The sequence below is a fragment of the Aristolochia californica genome, unplaced genomic scaffold (genome assembly GCF_029961685.1).
Source record: "Aristolochia californica isolate CCGP_79_NKW_82.1479 unplaced genomic scaffold, dmAriCali1.0.hap1 SCAF_6, whole genome shotgun sequence".
Taxonomy (NCBI): domain Eukaryota; kingdom Viridiplantae; phylum Streptophyta; class Magnoliopsida; order Piperales; family Aristolochiaceae; genus Aristolochia; species Aristolochia californica.
The window spans coordinates 40,597,004-40,618,397 of NW_027182257.1; the positions used below are offsets into that span (position 1 = coordinate 40,597,004).

Consider the following 21,394-nt stretch of genomic DNA (forward strand, 5'->3'; position numbering starts at 1 on the left):
AGCATGAACGCAAAAGTCGAGGGTTGGGCTTATGGGAGAGGGGTTAAACTGATGGCTGGTTGAGATATCATTATTTAGAGTTTGTTGATATACAAAGGGTTGAAGTACATTCAATAGCAAAAAAAATTATAAAGTTAAAGAGATGTAAGATCCTTGATTCTAGTTTGTTTAATTTGACAAATAAATTGGAACTAAAGTTACTATTAAGCCAAATCAACTCGTAAGTCATTCGAGTTTGATAAGTCCAATTCAGTTTTTATTACGTTCGGTTTGAGGTCAAACTTGGAATAAGACTCATTAAGTATAATAAACCAAGTTTGAGATTTTTCGAGCTCGACTTTTATGCTCGTGAGCCAACTCATTTGCATAATTTTTTTTACAATTTTTTTATCTTAATTGCTCTCATCAGTTTCCTCTTTAATTGGTTGATTGCTCTTATTTACCTCAAACCTCAAAGACAATCAACCCTCAACAAATTATATTGTTGGTTACCAATGGAACAAAAACTATTGATGGAGAAGTTTGCGCTTTATATTAGGTCTACTAATATGGCTATTATATATTACTATGCTCAGTTGCTAAACTTGGACTCCTCTGCAATTAGGGGTGGTATCTACCCGAGCCAAGCTCAAGCCTCCATATATTCACATATAGCTTGATCTTAATACTTCAAACTTGAGTTCAAGCTCGAACTCAACCTCGAGCCTAAAATTGGAATCGAACTTGTGCCCAAGAATTTTAACTGAGTTTGAATTCGAGCTCAAGTCAGGTTCGAGCTCCAATCTACATTTTAAACTTTGCATCAAATACATATCAAATAAATTGTACATAAAATTATGCATAAACTTTCTTTAATTGAGGTTACACAGTGGTTGTTGTTCAATGTGCTTGTTGGATTTCAATATTGCTATTGTTATGACCAATCCTTGAACATGTTTATGAAATAATTTTATGCCTTGTTGCTAGTATGACCTAGTTCATTCAAGGTCATTGTGCTCGAGGTTAAGGATTAAAGGTTACAAGGCCACTAATTTACACCAAAGTTTGATTACATAGCATGTCAAAGTCAATTCGAGGCAGCACACTGGTTGCTAAGTGATGTGTTTATTGGCTTTCGAGATTATTGTTATTATGATTAGTCATTGAACATGTTTGTGAGAAATTTTTATGCCTTGTTGCCAGTACAACACAGTCTATTTGATGTCATTATCCTCGAGTTTGTTCAATAGCATCAAATCTAAGGTTGTTTGAAGCTCCTGAAGATCATTGGGTTAGTGAGTAATATGACAAATTTTGACAAAATTTTTTGTAGATTTTCTTAGTTGTGAAGAGGTTCAACTAAACCTTATTTTGGGCATCCCTTAACAATATGACATATTTTGTCAAAACTTGTTTTAGGCTTTTCCAACTATAAGGAGGTTTCGCCAATGCTAGTTTTAGGCATCCCCAAAAAGCAAAACGAATTTATCTTAAACTTATTTTAAGTTTTTCTAGCTATGATGTGGTTATGCCAAATCTAGTTTTAAAATTTGAACAGTGAGAATGTTTGGCTGAAACTTGTTTTTAGCATCCCCCATAGTGTGATAAATTTTGTTAAAGCTTGTTTTAGGCTTTGCCAGCTATGAGGAGATTTTGTCGTTTTCTTCTTGGTGCAACCGAATAGCATGACGGGTCTTATCACAACTCATTTGAGGCTTTTCCAACTATGAGGAGATACAACCAAAACTTGATTTGAGCATTCTTAAGTAGTATAATAGATTTTGCCAAATTTTGTTATTGCCTTTTTTAGCTATGAGGAGGTTTCATCGAAATCTATTTTTGGCGCCACCAATCAACATGACATGCTTAACCTTGTTTGGGCGTCCCTAAACAATATGATAGATTTTATCGAAACTTATTGTTGCCTTTTCTAGGTTTAAGGAGGTTTAGTTGAATTTTTTTTTGTCATTACTGAATAGCATGATGCATTTTGCCAAAACATATTTGAGGTTTCCCAGCTACGAGGTGGTTTAGTTAAAACTATTCAGGAATCAATGCTTTAGGCGAACTTAGGTATTTGAAGGAATTTTGCCACCATTGTTTGAAACTTGAAGTGTTAAAGATAGTTTTTCACCTTGCACATTGTTTAAAGCTCGAATTTGAAGGAGAACTTCCGCCATTTAATTTACTAGAAGCTTGATAAATTGTTGAAGAGACCTACCCCTAAATTTCCTTGAAGCTTGGATTTTAAGGATGACTTTTTACCCCTGATTTGTTTAAAATGTGGATTTTGAGGACAACTTTTTTTCTTCGATTTGTTTGAAATTTGACATTCTAGAAGAATTTACCTTAAGGTGTTTGAAGCCTGGATTTAGATGATGATTTTCTCCCATTAAATTTACTTGGGTTTCAACTTCCAAGTTTGTTAGAAGCCTAAAAGTTTTTTAAAGAGTTTCATCCTCCAAGTTGAGAATAATATTCCATCTCCATTATTTCATGATTGAAGTTTTGAAGATGACCTTTTGTCCCTAACTTTGTTTGAAACGTGAAGAATTGGAGGAATGTTTTCCCTGAGTGATTTGCATTGGAAGAGGCTTCCTATTGCAACTTTGGTCCAATTTCACTCCAATGTAGTGCAATTCATGCTATAAGTTATTTTGGCATAAACTCTTCAAATGTGATGAGTGATCACAAACAATTGTAGTAGGCGTGCCTTCTTAAAAGCTTTGTATTCAGCTTTTGGCTCTAAAAGCATTTGTTTTGCATTTTGCTTTCCTTTTTGGATGAGTTTAGTTTACTTTGAATCAAGTTGGGGCCTTCCACCACTATTGGCTCAAACATACCAAAGACAATTTTACAAGAGGCTATGCTCGAAGAACTTGAGCTTGGTTTTGAAGCATTATTTGGTCGTAGTTGGTTTGCTTTGGGGTGAGACCGACTTCTTGGCATTTGAGATTTGCGTCTTAGCAACTTTTATTTTAAGGGCTTCATTGTAACAAAATTTTATGTTACAACTTGTTCATTCTCTGAATCAAGAACTATTTCTCCTTGTCCGATAAGTTTGAGGAATTTATCTCTCAAGGTGAAATATTTTTTTGTCAAATGTCCAATCATTCGATGTTACTTGCAACACTATGGATCATTTATCATGTTGACTTCTTCTAACCACTTCGGAGATAAAAGATTTATCAATTTTTGTTTGATAAGTTCTTTAGCATTTCTGGAACATCCTCATTTTGAAAAACAACACTTTTTTTCTCTTTTTTTTTCTTTTCGAGTTGTTGAAGAGCAAAGTATGGGAGAACATTACATGACTCTCATAATAAGAAGTTTCATAGAACCATAAGTAATATGATAGAGTCGTACAGGAGTCTCACAAGAGGAGGTCTCATAGAAGAGCTTTATTTAAAGGTTTTTTAGTTATATTAGTCTTCGATTTATATTCACTCATTTAATTATTTTAGGACTTATTTTTAAGTGTTTGACTTTGGGTGTAACTGGGCAAGGGTAATTTATGTGTAATTTGATTGTATTTGTTTCCTCTATTATAAATAGAGGTTCATTTTACTTAGTTATAATCAAGTCAATGAATTATTATTTTTTTTCGAAACTTCAACAAGAGTAATGTCGATTTTACCTATGACTTAGTTGTAAAGTTAACTGCATGTGATTCATGGATGAAAATCTCAAGATGGGGTTTTGATTCTTCCTCTATATTTGAGGTTCAGAACTAATATGTTATTGTTTCTTTTCGAAGCAATTAATATCTCCATATTATGGCCTTCTATGGCTATAGTTTTTTAGTTTGAAAAAAACGTATAGTTTTCTATGACTTTATTCCTTATGTGCACATTTGGATATGTCTCTCTCAAGAGGATTGTGATATCTTTTGATGTAATCAATTACTGTTTTTTTCCCTTAACTAATTGGAATTGGTGAATTTCACAATATGATATTATGTGTCCACTTCTGTAGAAATTTATTTTTCACTAGTGGTCGAATTATTTCAGTATCAGGTCACCATCAGTACTGACTTTATTGTAGTAGGCAAGATGAGGTGCCCCTAGTTTATACTGTATACTTTCTGGAATTTCGTCGAGAAGTTGTTTTTCACCAGAACTAACCGTTGCAATTATATGTATTCTATTGAAACCAGTTGCGCTAAAACCTCGAGGCTTTAGTGAGAGGCGCAACAGGACCTTATACAAGGACCGGTCTGGTCGATATCTCAACACTCCCCCGCACGGGGACAACCCGTGTACCTTTAGGTCCCAACATACAAGGGACAAATCGGGGGGGGAGGAAGCGGGATTCAAACTCGTGACCAACCTGCTCTTATACCATATTGAAACCAATTGCGCTAAAACCTCGAGGCTTTCATGAGAGGCGCAACAGAACCTTATACAAGGACCCGGTCGATATCTCAACATATTCCCTAAACTCTCGTTCTACCAGAGAGCATGTTTTACTGGAGGTCAAGGTTCCGCATTCATGGTAGGTTGCAGATCGCTGAGGAAGTGCTCCGCAAGATTGTTTTTATAAAGAAAAACGCATTGCAGAGATGAGGCATGGAAGAGCTGTCCCAAAATCAAACCCAAAGAAGCCGAGAACCCATTCCCATGAAGACTCAAGCAAGTTTTTCTCTCATATGACACAGCAATTTGAATGCTACCTTTTTAGCAGTCATAGAATTCATTTAATACGCCTTCCTAGATGATGTACACAGAAAGCAGGGTAAACCCCTTCATTGTTTCCACATTAAAAATAAAAATATGTAAAAAAAGTTGTACAATTGAAAGAGCTCTCCCATTCTGACTGCCATTTTTTAGCCTCTGCTAAACTGGTCACTAACTGTGAATGGGAAGATGTCAAGTTTGGCTTGCTTCATCCAAAACCGTCTGCTGAACATTAGCTTCAGCACAGTTCTCCTTTACTACAACTGACTGTCCTGTCACCTTATATGGATGGAGATGCACTGGGCGCCATGCACTCAACAATGGTGTTGCATGAACGGGAGGTCATTTCATACTTTATGCCTACTTGATGTTAGATCACAGAACACCTGAACAAAACCAATACAAAACATAAGATCTCACAATTATATTTGCTAAGGTAAGTCCTGAAACTAGTTAAATTGCTCTACGAGCACAGAACCTTTCATCAAATCACATTCTCCGTGGTGCCACCAAGGAGAACTAAGTAACAGAACTAGCGACCAATGTTACAGATTACTTCGACTGCTCACCTTGTCAAGGTCATTTTTGCGACATATTGTCATCCCATCACCAATAGGCACCTGAAAACATCATCCAAGATTTTCAGTTGTTTTGGACCAGGCTTTATACTCAAAATTTAGCAAGCCTCGATGAAACAAGAAAAAACTTGACACAACAAAGAAGATACTTACTATACTAGTGGTGATGCGCTTATCTTCAAAAATACTGTGGTTGAAGTTTCTTATGCTGACAGTTTTAGAATCATTAACCTGCAGAGTGAGTACATAAGTGAATGCCTTCATATCATAGATATTGTATGGTAGTATCTGTGCTGGCTTACCAACGGATCAGCAACTTTTCCATGCCAGAGAACATTGTCAATAACAATTATACCGCCGGGCCTCACCTGGGAGGAAAATGATTTTTGATGAATCTCCATAATTTGTCTTAAAATTTTGACTTTGACAGAGAAGATACATAAAAATTTGCAGCTAAGTGTCTAAGAAAATCATAAACTTGAAAGAACATGCATATAGCAATAATAATGAACAGGCAGATAGCAATTATAAATGACTCTGGTAGAATAAAAATCCTGCAATAAGGATTTCTAAGAAGCAGAGAGGTTAAGAAAGTATCTAGAGTGCACTGATGAGTTATACCAGTTTTAAGAGTAGCTCAAAATATTCGGGGTACATTCTTTTCTCAGCATCAACAAAAGCAAAATCGTAACTGCACGGAAAGGTAAACAAGCATCTTTACAAACTGTAGCAAATGTAAACAATCTATATGCACACAACCACATGCAACATATAAGCAAGCCCTGGGGACACTAACAGAGAGAAGGGAAGGGCAGTATACCTTTCAACTTCCCCACACAGAATCATAGACTTTAAAGTATCTGCTGCTAGTCCATGTTTCACATCCACCTGCACAAAAAGAAATGTGAATAAGAAGTTTATGGTGCACACTATTTTACCCATTTGTAACCAATTTTAGAAAAATGTTCCAATAGAAGAGCCATATTTATCTGTCAAGGGCTGGAATTTTAACACTTTAATTTGACTTTGCCTGATCACGAAGACCTTCATGTAGATATATGTCACCAATAAATTAAAAGCCTGTTCTTTCAATTGGCATTTTTATGAACATCAGCAGAAACTAAAATCGACACATTTTATGCTCATTGCAGTTTTGCTGTAGATCTAAAGCTAATAAGCTTTTGAAGACGATGCCACTCAAATCTATGATATCATTATAAGTTTATCTTTAAAGCTAAGCACATTTCCATTTAAATATTCGATTTGGTGGCACTGAAGAAGTTTCTCTTCAAGGAGCTCTTAAAACAAGCCAGAATCAGTAACCTCAACACCAACCAAAAGTCACTGCCACTAAATTAGTTTGTCTCACAAACAATGTATCCACTAGTTAGAATGTGGTCTCCACTCAAGTCTGCAATCCAATGGTAAGATGCAGGCCCTAAATATTAAGTCTATAAGCTCATTCATTGTGATATAGACCATCATATTAGAGCTACAGTCACAACAGAATAGTTTGAAAGAGCCAATACGAGTCAGGTCCCTTCCATCATAAAAGGGCCTAATTGACTGGAATAACTTCCAGAGGAGACCACCAACAGCTCACATAAAATAAAATTCATTTCAGAACTTTAGCAAGGAAATGACAAGTGCTACCACCAAAGGAGAATACTTGTATCTAGTTAAATACCAGTATAGCCAGGGGGTAAGGCATCAAGTATGAAAAATGAACAAGACCAGAAACAATGACAATGCTAATAATATCAGCCTCCATCACCTTGTGAGAGACTCCTGCTCGATCATAGTATTTTTTTGCAACTTCAAGACTTGTTGCATCTCTTTCACATGCAACTAAAACACCTGATTCTGGCAGGACCAAAGCAACGGCTAAAGACGAGTACCCCTGAAAAATGAAGCACGGATCAAATATCATCTTCTGCCCCTTGTCTTCATGCTGAAAAACCCTTTTGAAATTAACACATCCATGACTGCAGACTAAAGTGCACACTATACAGACATCTCAGATACTCGTGCAGCAAAGTAGTTAATACACCTAAAGTTTTGATTATGGATAATGTATAAGTTAGACTCAGGAGCTTAAACCTGAAATGGAAAACACTTAACCGAGAACCCCACAAGACACCTAAGTGGCCCATATACCGGCATTGAAGACTTATAGATTGGAACTTGTGGAGAGTTTGAAAGGAGTGTACAACCTGGTTTGTGACCCAAGAAGAGTAAATAAAGAAAAACAGAGAGGATATAGAAGGATGTGTTTGGAATTGCTTTTTCTGAGACTTCATTAGCACAAATTTACCATGACAATACTAGTAAGGTATTAAACTGGTTATTGAGTTTGACCCGACAACTCAGCTGGCAATAGAGGATTGCCTTCTCAAAAATTCAGCCTCAGAAGATCACTACCAATAGTAAAATTTCATAACAAATTTGTAGTCCCTGAAAACTTACAGACAATGATTACAATTAATGCCATAGTGGAAAGCTTTATTGATTGAGATTACGGCTGCCCAAACATTGGTGACACTAGACAGTCTTTTCAATTAAAGATGGTTTATCTCTTACAGGCCACTGAAAATGATTAGTGTCTGCATTTAACAACAACTGAATAGAAAGGAACAAACTTTAACATAATGCAAACCATCGGCAGAAAACAGCAAGTATTGTGCATAGAATCAGGGTGGGTGTATCACTTTTGCAATATTTATCAGCTACCCAGAGATCCGATACATATCGGGCACCCTGAAATCTGATACGTATCCGCCACCTGGAAATCCAATACATATCGGTCACCCTGAATTCATATTAGCCAATATACCCTCCATGTCAGCCGTATACCCATGAAAAAAATCCAATATATAAGCAATACTATCGGCAATATGCCCACCCTTACATTGAATTCAAAAAAGAAGAGCCAGAAAAGTTTAACTTCAAGGAGAATAGATGGTTTTTGAAGAGAAAACTTCACATCTAACTAGAATTGAACTTGACAAATTCAAGAGTTCGTACAGTAAAAACACCAACTTCAATACATCTGCGAGCCCCATGCATCTGAACGAGCATGGCAATTAGTTGTGCTTGGTCAGGAGACACCTACAAAGAGGACAATAGCAATGTTAGTCCAAAGAGAGAGAGAGAGAGAGAGACTAATTTGAAAGTTTAAGAGTATCCCAGTGCTAGAGTGAAGTAAATATCCTATAAAGTAGAATGCGCTATTCTTTGCCTCAGTGGCCACAACGCAGGTTATCAACTTTGAGGTCTTAGGCTCAAGCCTTACAAGTTTCTAGAGTATCTATCAAAGCCAATTGCAGGATAAGGAAAAACTCAGTGACGAATTCATGAATATAACATGATGGTGCAACGAAGGACCAAACTTCAATTTTCTAAGAAAAATAGAAAACTATAGCCATTTCCAAAAACCAACAGCTGCTATGCCTGCGGAAATTATATACCTGCATCTGGCTTCCTTGCATTGTCGCCGTTTCTTCTCGTAGCTCCCGTAAAATCTAAAGCACATTTTAGACACCCATCAGCAAGAGATCGTTGAATCAAAGTGTTTGCACAACCCAACGAAAACCAGTCTGCTAACCTCAGGTTCGCGAACATTCGCCAATATATAATCGTAAAGCTGCGGTGTGACGCTTATGACCTGTTTGTTCACGTATTTGAAATCTCCGACGACGACGACGGTATCTGAGGCGGACGCCCCGATTCTACAAAAGGACCTTGTGGACAGCACGGAAACTGGAGCACGAGGAAGTCTTTTTTGGAGAAACAGGGATGAAGGGGAAAGAGATTGATGAAAGGAGCAGGGACGAGAAAGGACAGGGCAACAGTTTCCTGTATCGAGAAAGCGAGAGAAGAATGGTAGGCGCGCCATAGAAGATGAGCAGCAAAATTTTGGCATCAGAACAGAATCAGCGATGTGCTGCCTTGTCTCCGAGTAATGGGTGGCTTCGAATCGAGTCGACTCGCGAGCGGTTCGAGTTCGGCTCGGTGCCGTTCTAGGTGAGTCGGGATCGGGATCGGGGAATGGGAGCGGGAGCATGAGCGAGAGCTAGGGTTGGGGAAAATTTTCCTCCCCTCGTCACCGATGAGTCCCTCTCATCGGCTGTTGTCACCGCCTCTATCACCGTCGACAGTTGCTCGTCGGCCGCCTCTATGGCCATTTATTCGATTTCTTCCTTTCATCGTCGTCGTCTCTATTTTTGTCGCCGCCGCCTCCGTCACAACCGTCATCCCCGGAGCCGTAACCCCCTTCCTTCTGCGTTGTTTCGGCGGAAAACCAGAACCAATAAGTTTAGGGGAGAAATTAGGGAATAAATAATATCCCCCCTCCCCAGCGCAAAGATGATTTCACATCCCCCCTCCCCGGTGTGAAGATGATTTCGCAAGTGCGAGATCATAAAGTAAAAAAAAAAAATTTCTTAAACTTTCCTTCCTCGTAGTTCTTTAAAAAAATTAAAAATACATTTATATAAATAAGTTTCTATGAACTATTAGTGTCTCATTTTTTTAAAATATTTTTCTAATTGAAAATTCTTATTAAAACTCATATAATTTTCTAAGTAAGATTTTCCTACCAAGATGGAGTAGAAAATTGTATAGAAAATTTTTAAATAAGTATTTAACAGTTGATGCTGTAATACTTTTAGCATGAAACAATTTTCATTGCAATTTTGTGTTTGATATTTTATTTGATTAAAAATTTATCGATAAGTATAATAATATATTAGATTGATTATTAATTTTTATTTATTTCCCTAGAAGAAGCAATAAAAGGTCCATTTAACTTTCCTAAAAAATATTAAAATATTTCTTGTAATTTTCTAATAAGTCACTAATAGTAATAGGATTTTATTTAAAAGTTTTTTTTGGGAATATGTATCATAGAAAAATATATCTAGTTTTTCCTATAATATAAATTTTCATCTAGGGGGACTAAGGAGGCTATAGTAAATTTATGGCCAAATTCAAAAATTACAAAACAAGCTAGACAACAATTGGAGTAAAAAAGATTTATATTAGTGCATTTTAATCCATTATTGAAATTCAATCCTGAACCTCCCATATCATTTTTTTTAAATGTATGCATAATTTTATATATAATTTATTCGAAGCCATCCCTACGTGCGAGATCATAAACAAGGAAAAAAAAACTCTTTGTCCCTTCCTCGTGGCTCTTGAAAAAATTGAAAAGATATTTTAGTAGAAATACTTTTCTAGAGACTATTAGTGGTTTTTTCAATAAATGTTGAAAAGACATTTTTAGTAGAAACATAGGGACCATTAATGCCTCATGTTTTTTGAAAATATTTTTCTAATTATAAATTTTTGTAAAAAAATCATATAATTTTCTAAGTAAGATTTTCTTGCCAAGTTGGGCTAGAAAACTGTATAGAAAAATTTTGAATAAATATTTGACAGTTGATGATATAATACTTTTAGTATGATGCAATTTTCATAGCAATTTTGTATTTGGCATTTTATTTGATTAAAAAATTATCGATAAGTACACTAATATATTAGATTAATTATTATTTTTTATTTATTTCCTTAGAAAAGGTAATAAGAGATGCATTTAACTTTCCTAAGAAAAATTTAAAATATTTCTTGTAATTTTCCAGTAAGTCTTTAATAGTAATAGGATTTTATTTAAAAGATTTATAGTTTTTAATTGGTTGATTGTAAATTGATAGTGATATTTCATTTAATTTTGTTGAATTTAATTATTGTATGGAGTTTATTCATAATGTTAAGTAGTGTATGGAGTGTTTAGACTATTTTATGGAGTGTTTATGCAGGTATATGTATATAGATTATGCCCAATTTTACGTAGAGGTCATGCCGAATTTTATACAGGTATTATATACATAGATTATGCTCAATTTTAAGTAGAGGTCATGCCCAACCTTATACATATATTATATATATAGGTTATGTCCCATTTTATGTAGAAGTCATGCCCAATTTTATGTAAAATATATGCATAATTTTATATATATATATATATTTTTGAAAAGTTTTAAATGTATGTTGAAGCTTGAGCTCGGCTTGAACTCAGTTAAAATTTTTGGGCTCGAGCTTGATAACAATTTTAGGCTCGAGATGAGGTTCGACATGAAATATTTAAATCAAGTTCGGCTCGAACATAGGCAGGTTCGGGCTCGGCTAGGCTCAATGCCACCCCTATCGAGTAGTCATCGGAAAGCAATCTAAAATGTTTAATAATATTTTATAGCAATATCAAAATTTGTGTGGATAATATACCTTCATTTTTTGTTTGATTGCGCTCCTTAACCATTTTAATCACCTACTAGTATCTTCTTTTCACTTTGAAAGGAATGAAAGGAAACTTACTTCATAATAAGAATGAAGATTGGATGTTTTTTATTTTTATAAAAGGAGAGGTAGAGAAGTAATTTGGTAAATAAATCAAAATTGTGAGATTTGATAAAAATAGAGAGTATTATGGTAGGTACACTGGGACTAGATAACCACTTGCTCCTTTTGTTTTTTAAGTTTTTTAAGAATAAGATATTATTACACATTACAGTGTGTCTAGCTCTCTATAATAAAATGGTGTAGCAGAAAGAAAAAATAGAATATTAATGGACATGGTGAAAAATATGTTTAATAACTCAAAATTTCCTTTGTCACTGTGACCTAAGGCCCTAAAATCTACAAATTCTATACTACCGGGGCTGTCACTAAAATGCCTTTTGAGTTATTCTAATATTGGAAACCAAATTTGAGACATTTACTTGTGTGGGGTTACCCAATTGAAAATAGGGTTCTATTTATGACTATTAGTGCATATTTCATTGGATCTGTTGAAAAATCCAAAAGCATAAAAATTTTATTGTCCATTCTTTACCAGTAGAATTTCAGAACCAATAAATGCCAAAATTTCTTGAGAATGATTTGGTTAATAAGATTGACCAACCTCAAAATTTGATTTTTGAGAAAAATCATGTTTTTAATTCGACTCCGACAACATCAAGGTGTTGATTAATAGTTATTATAGTTATTCCGTTTAACCGAATCCGGCTAAAGAAAACCCCTCTGGCCTATCCAACTCCTGTTTTTTCGAAATCAATGGCAGCTCGAGAAGCCGTCGGTCTTCGCCTATCTCGCGTTATCGAGCCGTCCCGCTCTTGTTTCCGAACCTCGGCGACCCACAACAGAATGTTTTCAGCTCCGCTCGCAGGCTCCGCCATCGCCGTAATATCTCCAATTTCTACCCCCTTCCCTCGATTCAAAGTCCGTGCATACCTCCAACCGAACCGGAACAACTCGTCTCAGAAACCTGTTCTTCTCGACACTCTTCGGGTCCTGGAATGGGACAAGCTCTGCGACTCCGTCGCGGCATATGCTGGAACATCCGTCGGTCGAGAAGAGACCAAGGTCTTGTGGAACTCCTATCGTGCTATTCCTTTGGACGTTACTTGAAGTGTTGGTGTGTGAAATTTCACTGGTTTTTATTTTTCTTTTTCAGTCGAAGCTTTGGTCTGTGAATGTGAGTTACGAGGAGAGTAAGAACCTTTTAGCCGAAACTAATGCTGCTGTTGAGATGATTAAGTATGGCGCCAGTGGAATGGACTTCAGTGGTCTTGATCTTACGTTGGTGAGCCTCTTTACCTTCAAACAAGGACAATGTGGGTTCATTTGTAGAGGTTTTTCTTTTCCGTCATGCTGCCGATTTGCTGAGAAATGTGTAGGACTTTGTTTATTCTCTTTTTCGTTTATCTCTGTAAGATTTTTATGTTGAAAAGTACTCTCTGGTTTATATGTCGTCTAAGTGGCCGGTAATTTCATGTTTCTGAAGGTGAAATCTGCTATTGATCGTGCTTCGCGGGGTCTCCCTATGAATGGAGTCGAAGCACTAGCTGTGGGTAACCTTCTACAGCTTGCGGACATTTTGCAATCTTCTCTTAAAGCATCTATCAAAGAAGACGCTGATTGGTACAATCGATTTTTGCCTCTCTCAGAAGCGGTAATTTGCTTACTGTTGTTACTCACTAGAAAAGTGAATACATCGTCTCGACGTGCATGTGCATATGTTGATGACTTCTTTTATTACCCTTTTCACGTAGATAATGGAGTTTGTTGTTGATAGCGGATTGGTGAAGTTGATACAGAAAATAATAGATGAGGATGGTTCTGTCAAAGACTCAGCGGTATGTCTTCCGTAACGAGAAGTCTTCTCTCTTTCACCGTCTTTTGCTTTTGTTCTTTCCCACTGAAGAAAAGCTTTTACGCCACATTATTGTTGATTTTGCAGTGAATGTCGCCCTACTGTTGAATTTTCACATCTTGTTCGTGGTTTGCAATTCATAGTATTTCACAGTGCATATCATGCTAAACTACATCGGAAATAGACAATTTTATTGTAAATTATCACATTAGGCTGCATTTTGTGTTTCTCCAATATCATGTGTTGTACAGATTTATATTCTTCGACAGAATGATTTATATGTAAACTAAACCTTTCTATGCCCACAGCCTCTGTTTTCTATCTGTGAGATATGATTTCGATAGACTTTATAGCTTTACTATTCAATCAAATCTGCAACCTGACACACATTTAGACATGCTTTCTTGTTTGGTTTTGGCTACTGATGCTTAGGCTTACATGAGGCTTTATGCATTAGCTAGAGCTGTCTAAACATATTCTTAGAATGTCTTTTATTCATTTCCTCTCTTCTAAAGCTAACTTGTTGATTTTGCAACGTCACTCAGAGTTCAGAGTTGAGAAAGTCCCGTGACCAAGTTCGAATGCTTGAGAAGAGGGTATGTTCTCTCCTCTGTAACATTTCATGCTGCTCTGTTATTTTAATGCACTTGTCTGATCTGCTTTTGAACATATACAAACAACAAGATGCCATTGAGGGTTAAAATAATTGAAAAGTTTGCTGTTTTAGTAGTTAGTTTGGTCAATCTTAGTAATTTCTTTTTCCTTCTATCTGGATTTGATTTTTTTATTCAGTTGCTTCAGCTGATGGATAGCCTAGTAAGGAATGAATTGGGTGAAAAGTCTTCCCCGGTAAGGTGTTATTCATCAGAGTATTTTTTTTGCATTTATGGTTGAAGCTCTTAAGGTACATTTTCTACTTTACAGGAAGTGACTTATGTTGATGGACGATGGTGCATAAAATCAGGAGCTGATCAGAGTATGACTTTTACAGGATTATTGCTATCAAGGTATTGGAGTTCTTTCTTGTTTTATTTTTACACTTTCTGTAAAAACATAATATTCTGATCTGGACTGAACATTCTATGTTTCAGATGCTGTTAATTCCTTGTCATTCTTCCCCAAAAGTTCTCACTTTTTTTTTTTTTTTTTTAAAAACATTTGCCTCCGTCTTGCTTCTCATGTCCTGATACATGATGCACACTTTTAGCTCTTCAAGAGGTCAGAGTTTGATAGAACCTATTTCTGCTGTTCCACTGAATGATGAGTTGCAACAAGCCAGGGCACTGGTGGCAAAGGCTGAAGAAAGTGTTCTTTACAGGTTAACTGAAAAGGTTTGCTCACCTGATGGAGTTACTTGCCATATATTTTATTGTCCTCAATATTTATTTTCTATTTACAACTCTTTGTTTTTTTATTCATTTTCCAGATGCAAGCAGGCTTTGATGACATAAAAATTTTATGGAATGCTATGATTCAATTGGATATGGTGGGTGACATTTCTAAAACTTTTATTTATTTATTGAAAATCTTTTCTAAACTTTATGATAATAACAAAAAAAAAGATGATACTTAATTGTGATGTTGTCACAGCAACACAAATTCTTATGGTATTTTAAATTAAATATGCAGTAAGTCTTTAAATTAAATACTGCTTTTAAATTATGGTGCGTATTGGCGATTTTTCTTGTTCATGGCGTATGAGTTTTCATTAGCAATGCAAATCATGTTCTTCTATGGTCTTGTTTAAAAACCTATAAGGGCCTTTTTCCATTTTGGGTGTGTGGTTTATTATTTCGTCTCTATTTTTTATATTTATATACTTGAGCTGTTGACTTATGTGTTCAGTTAGCTGTTCTCGTCTGGTACTGCATGGATAACTTGTTTAGTGCGTCATACATTTGCACATTAGTTACTGTTGAACTTTATGAATGTTAAATACTAAACCTGTCATTTTCAAAAGAAGAAATTAAATATTCTGGATGGGTTGCTGAAGTTGCATGAGGTCACAAATGCTTTTACATGTCTCAGTATGTTGTCTTCTAAATCCTTTTTCGCATATGGGGTCTTTTTATAGGTCATAGCTCGCGCAAAGTATAGTCTAGCATTTGGAGGCACATGCCCAGAGATTTATTTCCTTAGTGATGAGGCTGAATCCATCATCTCTAATAGTATCTCCTTGTCAAATGGGGAACTGTCTGATGAGGCTTCTTCCTCCACTGCTAGTCTGAAGAACTGGGCATTATACTTGCGAAAAGCTTTTCATCCTCTGTTACTGAATCAGCATCAGGAAAATTTGAAGAAGGCCAGAAAGGAAATTAATGATGCACTCGCTGTAAGTTAAAATTTGGAATTAGACATGCATTACTGCTAATTTCTAGGTTTTATGCTTTTCTATATGAAAATCATCAATCAAAACTCTGATGACCTGACTTTTTGTTTGTGTTAGCTATTTTAGTTTTCTAGGTTCTCGTCAGATCTGTATCTTATTCAAGCTCAGGGGCTTTAAATCCTCAGGAAAAAAGGAGGAGAAGATTGCAAGGAGGGAGTATTGTTTCCCAAAGAGATCTAGATGCACATCTTGCAGCCCTGAAAACTGAGGTACACCATTGACTTGGTGCTGCCAGCTGGAGTCTTTAACCATTTCTCTCTAAATCTGGCTGTGTAATTTTTCAGGTTACAAAATTGGAAGGATCTCATCCGATTCCTGTTGATTTTCTTATTTCTATGAAAACAAAAGCTGTGGTTATAACAGGGCCAAATACAGGGGGCAAAACCATTAGTCTAAAAACAGTAGGTCTATCTGCATTGATGGCAAAATCAGGTTTAATTTTGACTATTCCTTAGCCCTCTGTTATTTTTATTTTTATTTTATTTACAGGCATAAAGAAAAGCCTAAACTATTGTTATTCTCCACCAGAGTTTCCGTTTTGAATACAAACTTATATCCTTTTTGTTATCCATCTCATGCTTTTCTGTTATTGCAGGCCTGTATGTTTTGGCTTCTGAACCTGCTAGAATCCCTTGGTTCGATTTTATATTTGCTGATATAGGTGACGAGCAGTCCTTGGCTCAATCTTTGTCTACATTTTCTGGCCACTTGAAGCAGATCAGTGTAAGATGATTGTTGATCACAAAGAGAACGTTGAGTTACTTGAAATATTTTAGATACACAGTGAAGGCTGCATGCTCTACTGCAGCATAAGCAATGAGTAGAAAATTTCAATGAGGAAAAGAAATTATAGACCTCTACAATTGGAGAGAAAATACATTGAAGAAAGGATAGACTCTTAAGGGCTATATATAAATACACACACACGAACATATGTTGTTGAGTAATATGTATTTTGAAAGTACAGTTAAGTTAGTCAAGTCACTTATAAGTTAGTGTTTCTCTTTTACATTTTAAGTTCTTGCAATTGTGCATTGCAACTTCGTAGAGAAACAAGAAATTGAAGTAAGAAAGGGAAGTAGAGAGAAAAGAATAAGAGAATAAGAAAACAGCGTGAGAGGCTGCACACTTTAGGGGTAGAACCCGACCCCTAATAGTTTTATATTGTTTAAGTGGAAGAAGGGACCAAAAGACAAGAAGGCCTCTTAGTACACGAGTTTATAATACACTTAATATAAGACCAACAAAATGAAAGAAATAAAGCAAAATTATAGACTAATTTTATACCATGCTGTCAGTCTTAGGAGTAGGTATTATATATGTTAAATGACTAAAATACCCTAATTACATTTTTTAGCACTTCCCCTCAAGTAGGAGCATAAATATTCTCAGTTTGTTTCAAAGTACAACTGTCTTTCCTTGGATAATGACATCTTAGATGCAATAACAATTGACTTCAATATGCTCCATCCTCATACGAAATATCAGCTTGTTTGCAATAATTATAGCTACCTGATTATCACCTTTCATGACTATCGACTTGTTGAATTAAAGTCCTATGTAAACTAAAACTGATTTTATCTATATGAGTTCACTCACCGTTTGTGCCATGGTTCTATATTAGATTTCTGCACTTGATTTGCCACCACACGCTGTTTCTAGCTCTTCCAATTGATTAAATTACCTCCCATATAACAACAATATCCGGTTGTAAACCTTCTATATGACTTTGATCCAACATAGTCAGTATTAAAATAAAGTGACTTTGTGTTGAATTTATAGAAAAGAGAAAAACTTCTAAAACTTGTTGTAATTTGAGTACATGAGTCTCTATTTATAATAGAGAAAACTAGTAGAATCCAATTATAATTAATCTACCCTTACCCAGTTACCCCAAAGTTAAACACCAAAAGATGAGTCCTAGAACAATTAAACAACTGAACATAAATAAAAGACTAACATAACTAAACCACCTTTAACTAAGACTTTTCTGAGGGATCTCCTCTTGTGAGACTCCTGTAAGACTCCACCATATTTATTCTGACTCTGTAAAACTTCTTGTTGTGGGAGTCATGCGAGACTCTTCCATACCTACTCTTTAATATTCCCCTTCAAGTTGGAGTTTATAGCTTCATCTTGCAATGAAAAAGATTTTTGGTCATCAATCTACTTTTGCTTAAAAAACATTCTTCATACATGCAAAATTTCTTTTTTTTTTGCTCTCCCTTTCTTGAATATTTTAGTCACATAAAAATTACCACAATATGGGAAACAAAATACCTCTTTCTTGTACTTCTTCTTCTACTTCTCCCCTTCAAGCTGAGGATAAAAAGGATATAGAGACCCAACTTGGACAAAACACAATGTGGGAGAACAAAACCTCTCCTAGCTGTATGACAAAGCTTCATATGCCAGTCAAAACAATCATAGTCTGAAACACACCACTCAGTTTTAAAAACAGAAAAAGCTGCCCAACTTTAGGGTTTAACAAAGAGAGTACTCAATTTTAGGGTAACTCAAACACAAATCACCTATTGGGTGAAGAACAAAAAGACTTGACTCAAGTTGGATGTTGGGCACACTCCTATACTTTTTAGGTAGTGGGTCTAGGCATTGCACTAAAGTGATGAAAACACAAAAAGATAAATTGAAAAAATACTAGAGGAAAACAACTTTAACCAGAAGGAGGCCACTATGCAACATTCATATTTTCAAAGTGACTTTTTTTTTTTTTTTTGAAAACTAGGGGAGACTATAACAATAGAACTTAATAAATTCTACCAAGTATGTGGAAGATATTGCATACCTTGAATGAGCACGTCATGGCATGATTAAATCTGATCAAAACTCTCTTTATAAGAGAAATTTGGCTAAAAAACTCGGATTTTAGGAGAAAAAGAAAATCCACGTCAATGCATGGAGAGATAGTAGGAGAGAGAATAGGAAAAAAAAAGAGATTTTTGGCATAACTGACTTTTGGCACTTCTGATATCGATATCTCCAAAAATATAGCCCAAAATCACAACCGTTTGTTGCTCAAGAAACTAGACTCAAAGAACTTTAATTTGACACCTAATTTGACATAAAAAGATTTGTTCTTGAATCTTTTAAGATCTCTTGATTTTCTTCGTTTTGTTACTTGATCCTTGCCGATTCTAATACGAATATCTCCTTAAATACAGATCGGATTGACATGAAATTTTTCCCATCTTAAACTATCCTTTGATACCTTTCATCCAAGTATAATTTTTCTTCATAAAATATACTTCTTTTGAGAGAAAGGATTTGATAGATTTCAGACTCTTTAATCTTGCCAAATTGAGTATTTCTTCTTCTTTGGCCAACATGACCATTAACTGTTCTGAGATTGATATCTCCCTCTAGAAAACTTAGATTGATAATTGGTTGGATAGGTAAGAAAATAGACTTAAAAAATATTTCTTTTGATATATAATTGTCCATATAAAGTTGTTAAGTTGTGGAGCCTAATCAATGCCCTACTACGCGGATCGACCTTTGTGGTAAGGTTGCCGTGGGGGCGGAGCCCCCCCTCTAGATCCACAATATATTGATTGTTGTTTCATTAAGGGCAGTTTGGGAAGTTTACTCTTGTAAAGCGATTGCCCTAATTTTCTCTTTATAATTTGGGGGGGGGGGGGGGGGGGGGGGCACCGCTATTGGGGTTTTATCATAATCCAAAGAGCATCAGTTGTGGCTGAGAGAGGTTAGAGAAAAACAATACCTGTAAGTGTGTGCGATCTCTCTTGTAAACTATTTCATCTTCATAGTGGATTACAGCATCGGCGAAAGACAAGACGTAGTCTCACTTTGAGGCGAACCTATATAAATCTTGTTGTGTTTTTTTTTGTGCTTGTTTTTTCCTTCTTCTATATTTATTATTATTGCTCTTGTTAGTTTGGAATTAGGGCATCTAATTCCTAACAAAAGCTCATTCTTGAAGGCATAAATGGCTCGAAAAGTGAAGTTTTTTGTTGTTGTTCAAACCTCTCTTGTAATCTAACCTTTGCTGCTTCAAATATTGATTTTTCTTTGTAGAAAACTTCGATTGCCAAACATTTTTTTGTGTTGGGAAGTAGACTCGAAGATCTTTCCGTCAATATATATTTGCAATATAAAAAGCTTAGTACGAAGGTGTGAACAACAAGAAAAGAACGGGTACTTGGACATGACAAAAAGAAAAAAGATAGAATACAAACCTAAACTTGGGATGATAGATAAAAGAAGGATCACATTGTCTTTGTGGGTTGACCGAGTCAACTCACAGAACCCGCTCTGATATCGTGTTGGATTTCTGAAAAAGAGAAAAACTTCACTGACTTGTTGTAATTTGAGTACATGAGCCTCTATTTATAATATAGGAAATTGGGAGAATCCAATTATAATTAAACTACTTTTATCCCAGTTACACCCAAAGTTAAATACTAAAAGATGTGTCCTAGAACAATTAAACAACTAAACATAACTAACATAACTAAAACACCTTTAACCGAGGCTCTTCTGAGAGACATCCTCTTGTGAGACTCATGTAAGACTCCACTATATTAAATCTGGCTCTGTAAGATTTCTTGTTGTGAGAGTCATGTGAGACTCTTCCATACATGTTTTCAACAGACTTATACCACAATCCTTTTCCAAGAACACCTTTTAGACACTTCAAAATTCTATAAACAAACTCCAAATATATTTCGCATGGGGATTTTATGATTGACTAACCACTCCTACTGCAAAGGTAATATCTATCTAGTAACCATAGCATATAGCAACTTCCCTACCAGACGTTTATTCTGTGTTTTTTCCGTAAGCTTGGGACTCGTGTCATCATGAAGGGCATGTGGTTAACTTCCATGGGTGCCTCTACAGAACTGGCACTAAATAATCCACATTCCTTTAACATATCCATCACATACTTCCTTTAAGTGAGAACAATCATTTTTGACTTCGAGCTACTTCAATTCCAAGAATATATTTCAATTGTCCCAAATCTTTTGTTTTGAAAATATCTTCCTAGATATTCTCTAACCTCTTGAGTCTCCTTATAATCCCTCTAGATAGTACAATGTCATCCACATACATAGCTAGAATCACAACCCTTGACTGCCTTTGAAGTACAAAAATAGAGGGATCACAATGGCTCCTAGAAAATCCAAACTCTGTAACCACTTTGTTAAAATTTTCAAACTATGCTCCATGACTTTGTCTAAGACATAAATAACCTTCTTCATTCAACGCACTTTCCCTTTCCCTCCTTGAGCAACATACCCAGGAGGTTACTCCATATATACTTCTTGCGCCAAAATACCATAAAAAACACATTTTTATTGTCGAGTTAAAATACGGGTCATCCTTTATTTACAGACACTGAGATCAAAATTTGAGTAGAAGTAAGTCTAGCAATTGGGGAGAATGTTTCAAACACATTTATTCCAAAAGTATGAGTATACCCCTTCGCAACAACCGAGCTTTGTATCACTCAATCCTCCCCTCTGTGTTAAACTTGATTGCGTACAACCTAACGACAATCCACAAGAATTGCACTCGC

The 21,394-nt window shown here is 35.7% G+C and overlaps 2 protein-coding genes across 2 annotated transcripts; one reads left to right on the forward strand and one right to left on the reverse strand.

Moving 5' to 3' along the window:
* Nucleotides 1-4,630: 4,630 nt before the first annotated feature.
* On the reverse strand, nt 4,631-9,128 carry LOC137934716 (uncharacterized). Its single transcript, XM_068779217.1, has 10 exons — nt 8,838-9,128; nt 8,701-8,754; nt 8,258-8,341; nt 7,008-7,133; nt 6,054-6,121; nt 5,855-5,924; nt 5,536-5,601; nt 5,387-5,464; nt 5,225-5,275; nt 4,631-5,041 (listed from the first exon to the last, which is right to left on the reverse strand). Exons 1-10 carry the CDS (start codon nt 9,126-9,128, stop codon nt 5,003-5,005), a joined length of 927 nt encoding a protein of 308 aa, XP_068635318.1. The 3' UTR covers nt 4,631-5,002.
* Nucleotides 9,129-12,407: 3,279 nt separating this feature from the next.
* Nucleotides 12,408-16,660, forward strand: LOC137934552 (uncharacterized). Its single transcript, XM_068778967.1, has 13 exons — nt 12,408-12,655; nt 12,747-12,875; nt 13,077-13,244; nt 13,345-13,428; nt 13,991-14,041; nt 14,238-14,294; nt 14,370-14,452; nt 14,653-14,776; nt 14,872-14,931; nt 15,520-15,777; nt 15,901-16,043; nt 16,119-16,266; nt 16,430-16,660. Exons 1-11 carry the CDS (start codon nt 12,437-12,439, stop codon nt 15,949-15,951), a joined length of 1,284 nt encoding a protein of 427 aa, XP_068635068.1. The 5' UTR covers nt 12,408-12,436; the 3' UTR covers nt 15,952-16,043; nt 16,119-16,266; nt 16,430-16,660.
* The last annotated feature ends 4,734 nt before the right edge of the window (nt 16,661-21,394 follow it).